The 8,927-nt window shown below is 32.9% G+C and overlaps 1 protein-coding gene across 11 annotated transcripts in view; it reads right to left on the reverse strand.

Annotated features, from left to right (window-relative positions):
• LOC143240551 (rab11 family-interacting protein 4A-like) overlaps positions 1-8,659 on the reverse strand; it is a 49,515-nt gene extending 40,856 nt beyond the window's left edge. For 3 of the 11 annotated variants that reach the window (XM_076483180.1, XM_076483177.1, XM_076483173.1), the window contains exon 1: positions 8,244-8,366. In XM_076483180.1, coding sequence (XP_076339295.1) covers positions 8,244-8,283 — 40 coding nt within the window. In that variant the 5' untranslated portion in view covers positions 8,284-8,366. The other 8 variants (XM_076483176.1, XM_076483175.1, XM_076483183.1 and 5 more) reach the window with 7 other exon arrangements.
• Positions 8,660-8,927: the final 268 nt, after the last annotated feature.

The raw sequence follows: 8,927 nt of genomic DNA on the forward strand, positions 1-8,927 counted from the left end.
AACACACTCCCCCTTTCAGCCGTGGGGGCATCATAATTTGACGGTCAATCCCACTATTCGTTGGTAAAAGAGTAGCCCAAGAATTGGCGGTGGGTGATTATGACTAGCTGCCTTCCCTCTAATCTTACACTACTAAATTAGGGACGGCTAGCGCAGATAGCCCTCGAGTAGCTTTGCGCGAAATTCAAAGCAAAGCAAACCAAAAGACTAAAATTGAAAATTGTTTATGTCAAAGTACTTGATTGATTAAAAAACGAATTCATTAACGTTATATGGTCAGCATGATTAAACAATTTAAATGTATTTTGTTCAAAACAGGTATATCTGGTGAGGTAGTACGGAACAAATAGGTTACAATGAGTTGCACTGGAAATTATTGCCCCTCTAAAAGTATTACATATTTGAAGAGGAATTTGACAAAATATCCTCACTGGACCCTGAAAATATCCAGACACATATCAATGATATTAAAATAAAACCATTAAATAGACTACGTGGCCATAGCATCCAGTTCCAACATGCTTTAATCTCGTTTCGTATCATCATCATTACTGATCATCATGATGAAATGTGACTTTTGTTGTTTTTGTACAGTAACTGACGAAGTTTTGATATTGTTAGATATACTAATGATCACAGAAGCATTTCTAGAAGGGAATGAAATCCAATACTTTAATTTGAAAGGCTATGAAAAAAAATCTATAAATGTAGAAATAAAGGAGGAATCTCGTGATCACGAGAAATCCACTTGAGGCTTGGTTTATGTTGTTTGTTTGTTTGTTGTTCTTGAATTTCGCGCAAAACTGCACGAAGGTTATCTACGCTAGTTGTTCCTAATTTAGCAGTGTAAGACTAGAGGGAAGGCAGCTAGTCATCACCACCCACCGCCAACTCTTGGGCTACTCTTTTACCAACGAATAGTTGGATTGATCATCACATAATAACGTCCCCACGTCTGAAAAAGCGAGCATATTTGATGTAACACAATTCGAACCCGTGACCCTCAGATTACGAGTCGAGTGCCTTAACCACCTGGCTATGCCGGGCCCCTACTTGAAGTAAAAATGTATCTGACCTATATGACCGGCAACGGTCGGTTGCAAACTCTCACTTTGTTAACCTGAAATTGACTTAAGGATGAAACGTTATTCTCTGCTTTATTAGCAAAAGTGTTAATACCCAAAACAGCCGTCCTGTGTTTGTGTTTTCGTTTAACAAAACCATATCAGGCTATCTGCTCAGCCCACCGAGGGGAATCGAACCCCTGATTTTAGCGTTGTAAATCTGTAGACTTACCGCTGTACTAGTGGGAGTCAGCCGTCCTGAGATACAAAGGAGAAATTTTATTTTTTATAGAAACCATTTATCTTCAGAATTTGAAAAATTGCTAAATGAATTAAAAACTAAATATATAGTATATCATTGTGATACAATGTTAAGAAAAATCATGAGAATAGCAAGCTAATCAATAACTATCAAAACTCGCTACATTTTAATGGATTTCACTAAAATATAAATGTTAACACAGGTTCAGAATAGGACGTAAGGAAGTTGGTTAAATCTCGTCTCGATCACGTGCATACAGGTGTAAATGTATACAACTATGTGGTCAAGGAAACAATATCAGATCATGGGATGATTTTGATAAATTTAATAAACAGTTTAAATAAAATAAAACAAAGTATGAAAAAGAACATAGATAATGTTTTAGTGATTATTGAGATCCAGGTAAATAGTGTTATAAATGATATAAATATCTACAATACGGAAGAATTCTTAAGATTAATAGATCCAGAGATAATGGATAAAAATTTGTATTATGCTAGACGAAATTCAAGAAAAAACTACATTGAAAATTTAAATAAAAAAGATGAATACATAACGTAAGCCTTAGATAGATTCTGATATTTTAAAGTTAATAAGAGAAAAATATAAATTATGGCATAACTATGAATATCAGAAGAATGAAACACACGAATCAATTTAAAGCAAATAAATTCTATATGTTTTACAAGAAAAGTTAAAAAGAATTATATGACAACATTTTCTGGCATTCAAATTTAAATGAAAGAAACCTGAAAATACATTAATGTTAGGGATGAATCACTTGAAGAAAATAAAATAAAATTTTATCAATACAAAAAAACTAAAGATTTAGTAAATGATTTTAATAGAGAGTTTATAAAGATAAATATTCTAAGGCACAGCCATAATAATTATATCACAAATACAAAAACATATCTTGAGAGTATAATCTTGTAGACTAATGCAATTTATTTTTATCCAATAACAGAAGAGAAAGTTATTAACATAGTAACTTTAATGGATATTAACAAAGGACCAGGAACTGGTTGCATGCAGTTAAGATATAAAATGATGTACAAGGAAAAGTTCCAACATGCCTATTAAATTTAGTTTATGAAGAAGAGGAAATTCCTGATGGAATTGAAGTATCAATAATAAATCCTATTTATAAGTAAGGAAAATAAAGATTTTAATAATTATAGATCAATTTCTATTTTATCTATAATGGAAAAATATGTTTAGAACAAAATGTTTGATTTTACTCAAAACAACATTATAAAATAAAAGTACTATATTACTGTTAGAAAATCTTACAAACGATGTAAATTTACAATTATACAGGGAGTGCGGAAAGTCTCTGTGCACTTATATATTTATTAACAGACATGTTTTAATATAGAATACGGGAGGTAAATGTGAATGACAGTTATAAACAATGTTGAAAGTGACCCCCGTTGGCATCAATACAGGCCTGGATCCTTCTTATTTTGTTTCTAAACACTGCTATCAGTTGCTGGCTTGAAATAGACTGAATAAAATATGATTATAAAACTGCACAGTGACTTTCCGAACACCCTGTATAAAAACGAAAAGGTACTTGTATTGTTTCTTGATTTAAGTAGAGTGTTTAACACACCAAATCATAAAATATGTATGGTGGGTATAAGGGGAAAGTCACCCCACCAGTTCTTGAATTATTTGAAAAATATGGTTGAATTAATGAGTGAACCAATGACTATAAATTATGGCGTTACACAAGGTTCCATTTTGGGTCCACTACTGTTTAATTTATATGTTAATGATATTGTAAATATAGGCTTAAAAAGTAAAATATATCAATATGCAGGTGACGCAGCTTTGACAAACTCATATTGATGTGGAAATTGGGAAATAAATTTTAGAAGTTAATGTCTATAAGTTAAGATATTGGTTAAACATGAAATGAATACTGCTAAAACAAAAATATGATGATTCATTTACAATATACATATATTATTAACAATGTTTTACAGGTTCATGATCAAAGGATGTAATAAATATAGATATTTATTTATAGACAATAAGCAGTATTCTGACTGTAAATGTATATAGAAAATGTCAAAACTAAGATATACTAACGGCTAATTATAGATTATGTTTTTAGTTGATATTAACATATAAATATGATTTACAATAAATTAAGACCCGTTACAGCAAAATTGTGGAAGATATTGAATATTTTGCCAATTAATTTTACAAAGTGTATACATCCTTAGCAGAACCTGTTATACGTCAGATTGGCAAGATATGGTTCAACAAGTAACATTCACTTAAAAAATAAATATAATTCACAAAAAGAACGTTTCAGATGATAATCATAAACAAAAACGACAAACAATGTAAATATTACATTAACAGAAGAAATGATAGATCACTTACTTGATGCAAATACACTTTACAACTACATAATATTTAATTCCAATTACAATTTAAATCAAACTATTAAAAACATTATACGTATAATATTACAACTTAATATAAAAGAATTATGAAATTCCACATTACAATAATAACTTTTGGACAACATTGAATGTGTACAAAATACCATAATAATGAATCAACTCCCTAGGGAGTTATGAAATACAAGTACAATTATAGAATTTTATAAAAAATAATTAAAAGATTGGTCATTAACTGGTGTTTCTAGACAAACTGATTAACATTTATTGAATGGTACTTTATTCATATAAGATTAATATTGTCATTAATTTAACTTTTTTAATTATCTGTACAATTGCTTGTTTGTGCTAAAGGTGTTATAACAGAAAATTATATGTTGTTTTCAGGTTTGCAGTAAAATAATGATTAAGATAGACTTCTAATATCAGTTTTGCTTTATTGTGTTTCGTTTATTAATGTAGAATTTTGGTCACTGTTATAAAGGATTTATCCATACATAACTTGAATAAGCTTCGTGATAGCTTGTTTTTGTATATACTTAATCTGTATTAATATGTACATATTGTATGTGACAAAAAGGAATATTTATTTTAAACAATCCTAACCTGAAAGAAATTAAGCGATTTCTTCATTGAGATTCGTAATGCCATGGTTTTTGATCAAAGAACCTTTTAACGTCACAAGTGTGTATATATATATAATGTAGAATCAAGTTCAGGAGAATAATTCATCGATAAGTTAACTTATACAAACGCATAAAAATTATGAACAAAACTTCCAAATTGTGATTTTTTCCTGTGACTTTTTTTTTCCTTCCTAGATTCCATAGTCCCAGAGTTACATATGTTCTCGTCATCATATTGGCTGTATTTACCAAGACATCATAAAGAATAGCTTTGTGAACACTGTGTAATTTGTAACGAAAAAAAAGTAATTATTTTAAGAACATATAATTTAAAATTTTGGGAACAACAACATGCGCAGAAGCTTTGAGACCGTTTGTTTGTTTCCTTGCTACATTCGTATGTGCTTGAAACACAATAAAAGTAGAAACAAAAGAACTGGCTGAAAAGGGAGAAACAAAACATCACGAATAGTGAGTATGATCTTTCTGTAATAAAACCGAGGAGGTCACGTTCCGTCTGTTCCAAGAATTAGGAGTCTATATACGCACAGATGCCACGTGAAAGTTTTGTTTTTGTTTTAATTTCGCGCAAAGCTACTCGAGGGCTATCTGCCCTAGCCGTCCCTAATTTAGCAGTGGGAAGGCAGCTAGTCATCACCATCCACCACCAACTCTTGGGTTACTCTTTTACCAACGAATAGTGGGACTGACCGTCACATTATAACGCCCCCACGGCTGAAAGAGCGATCATATTTGGTGTGCCGGGGATTCGAACTTGCGACCCTCGGATTACGAGTCGAGTGTCTTAACTATCTGGCCACGCTGGGCCGGCACATGGAAGAACCATATATGTATATTAGACTCCAGTGCGATGTTAGGTTATTCAGTTCAAACAACAAACAATACTCGAGACTGCCTCAGTATTATGAATAATACTGTTAAAATATCATATATTTTCTCTCTTAAACTTCTTAAGTTGATGTACTTTTAATTTGTGCTGGGTCTTGTCGCCCTGTAAATCTAAGTTGCTTAGTAAATTCTTACAATTTAAATAATTGTATCAGCGGTCCCAAAGAGCCCCCTCCCGTAAGACTAAATAGAACCAAACGTAATCAGAATACAGCGGAATATTAAAAATTATAATGCTCTTCAATATATTATGATTACTTTCTAACTTAACAAATCTCCCAAAAATAAATTTATAATTCCCCCTGGGAATCAGCGAAAAATTTGCACACTTATGAGGCTAAAACCCGTTGTGCGCAAACATAGACAACCGTCTGTATAGCTTCGGGCTAAACCATCAACAAAAAGAATTTACTGAAATACGGTCAATGTGATTTCCATAGGACTTAAATAGCACCGTATGGGGTGCATATATCACTGCATAAGACCATATTTTGTAGAAATTTGTCAAAACATACTCAAAATGTTCTGCGCAAATCGAAAATTTATCTTACGTAAATATGGCTGATGTACTTTGCTATCGTAAACACGTGTGTGTAAGACATCTAAGAGTACGCCATGTTTTTTTTAGTTTCAATACAGTTGCATATATCCTCGTTGCCTACCGCGCGAAATCGAACACCAGATTTACCGTTGACCAACCAGGGAGTCAAAATGTAAGAATGTGGAAACGAGCGATCCATTTGTTTGGTTTGTGTTGAATTTCACATAAAACTACATGAGAGCTATTTGCGGTAGCCGTCCCTAATTTAGCAGTGTAAGACTAGGTGGAAGGAAGACAGCTGTCCCTAATTTAGCAGTGTAAGACTAGGTGGAAGACAGCTAGTGTCATCACTACTCACCACCAACTCTTGGGCTACGAACAGTAGGATTAACCGTAACGTAATAATGCTTCAAATTAATGTACCCACACCACGTAAAACAGTTACACTTCATCAATATCTTTATTTGGCACCTCGTATTCATAATTTTATTCCTTATAGTATAAGATCTTCTATTAATCGTGTTAACCAAAAGAAATACTTAAAATAATGGATCTTAAATACTGATGATAATATTCTGGGAACTTTATTTTGATTTTGTAAGTTTTGATTTTACTTTATTATGTGTTTAACCATCACAGGACTAGTTAACTCTTTGTTGATGGTTTTATATTGTTATTTGATTTTTTGTGTCTAATTTATTGCTTAATAAATTTATTATTATTATTATTATTATTATGTTCGATGCAACAGGGATTTGTACCTGTGACCCCGAGATTGCGAGACAAGCGCCCCCACGTGTAGTGTATTCTAAACAAAAATTGTGTCGCATCTATTTAAGTTACTGATTAGTCCAAATACGAATATTTTGGTGGTTCAATCGTTTTACGGATATTCACAATTAAAAACTTTATCCACAATTTACATATGTACTTAATACATTTCGATTGACAAAATAGAAAATAAACGCACAGTTTGTTACGTAACTGGTGCTTATATATTACCTGTTTTTGCATAATTTTTTATAGCAATCACTTTTGAATACTGATAACAATACAACTTTGGCGATAATATATATAAACCAATTTCCACGTAACGTTATCGTACGTTGGTAACAAACGAGTCTCATGCTGAAATTACGATGGTAATTCACGTATTTCTGCAAACGTTAATTTGTGATACGTTTGTTAGTAATGACAATGCTTCTTGATTCATCTGGCCATCTGATATTTAATCTGACAGTCTAGAAGACCTGTGTAGTAATTACAAGTATTCCACGTCTTTCAAATCTTGCTCAAAGCTACTCTGGACTTATAACGTCAACTGTCCCTAATTCTCAAGTCACGGACTTGGGTGTTTTCTTTTAGCAGAGCCACATCAGGCTCTCTGCTGTGCTCACAGAGGAGAGAGGGGTGGTGTGGGAGAACTGACCCCTTGATTTTAGAGTTGTAAACTGAAATTCGCCACTCTTTGTCCTGGAGATGTGGTGTACCAGACTAGAGGTCAGTCAGCTAACTCATAAGGTACTCTAGTCAAACAGTGGGGGTGGGAAGGGAACTAATCGTAACAGGAAGTTGCTTGAAGAGAAAACAACATGATACTTTCCTGTTCTTCCTAACAGGAACGTTCAGGAACATTTGTTTTCAACCCCGCGCGTGAAAATAATTAACTACAGTGACTAATCGTGTCAAGCAGTGGGATTTGACCTCCATTTTAGAAAGTACCCACTGCCCCAAAGTGCAAAGCAAGACTTGTTTTTTCGACGGGGGCGTGAGCCATGGAATCTGGAATTCATCCCTGCACACTAACCACTACTTGGCCATGAACTTCTAGATAATACTCGTACATTTACGTTATTAACCCATCACCAAGCAGTAAATCAGTCCGATATGACAAAGAGCGTGGATCGTGAAAAGACAAAAATTAAACCGTAAAAACATTTCAATAAGTTAATGTACATTACGGTTATTTTAAACGTTCCTTGTATTTTACAATATTTATATCCTCCCTGCTGTGATTATTTGAAAACAAACGTTTTAATATTGCTGTTGAAACTGTTGCAAAAATACACGAATTTTGTAAAATCATTACTTACTATACAATAGGGTAAATATCGATCAAAGATCAGGTAATTCTATAACTTACCACCAATTAAATATCATTCTAATTCTGGCTCATTACTGACAACCCTACTGGAAAAATTATGGTCACAGACGTCATACCAAAGTAAGAAGCTAGTGTGCGATAGTATTAACGAGTGGTTTAACAGGTTATCAACCCGATCGGTGAAAATGTCACCAGTACAAAACTAGTCTGTCAAACCGAACACATGAGAAGGTTTTAACAAGAAGATAATTTTACAGAATTGTTTTTAAAAGAACACTTATGATATTTATTAATACGTGTAAATCTCACTTAACATTTACCTTCATGTTTGAATAAAGTATTCATGAAGTGTAAGGTCATCGAACTAGGAAATCAGAAACAAATTAAAACTCTATAACTACTCACAATAAATAATAAATCACGAGCATTAGTTTTCGTTCAGATAGATTTCATCGGGTACGTACAGATACTTTTTCCTTATTAATCACTAGGCAGAACAGGATACGTTTAAATCGATCTTACATTTCATTTAGTTTTAAATAAACTTGGGTCATACATTACACAAAAACTTAACATCGTACCTGAGTAACCACGCAGCTCAAAACTATCAAGTTTATAATATTCATACAGGCGTGAGCAAGTTCCCCTAACACACCCTTCAAATCTCTTTCTGTATGTTCTTCCGACTGTAAAGGCCAGGATCCAGTTACACGTGACTCTAAACTATCCAAGCCGCAAGAGATTACCTTACCTGTCGCCTAGTGTACACTTACAGAACTCAAGCACATAACATGGCCTCCGGCAGTTCTTTGGTATAGTACGTTTCATAATACCAAAGCTTTTAAACGAAGTTTAACGTCATTGATAAATATGATTTTACAGCACGTATCAAATTTAAAACTATATTGTGAACGTGTGAAACAGGATGGTATGTTTACAAGCTACCTGTAAATATAAATAAATAATTTTACCTGTGCTTACAAATAAGGTCTTAATAAATAATA

This window comes from Tachypleus tridentatus, chromosome 13 (assembly GCF_004210375.1).
Source record: "Tachypleus tridentatus isolate NWPU-2018 chromosome 13, ASM421037v1, whole genome shotgun sequence".
NCBI classification, from domain to species: Eukaryota; Metazoa; Arthropoda; class Merostomata; order Xiphosura; family Limulidae; genus Tachypleus; species Tachypleus tridentatus.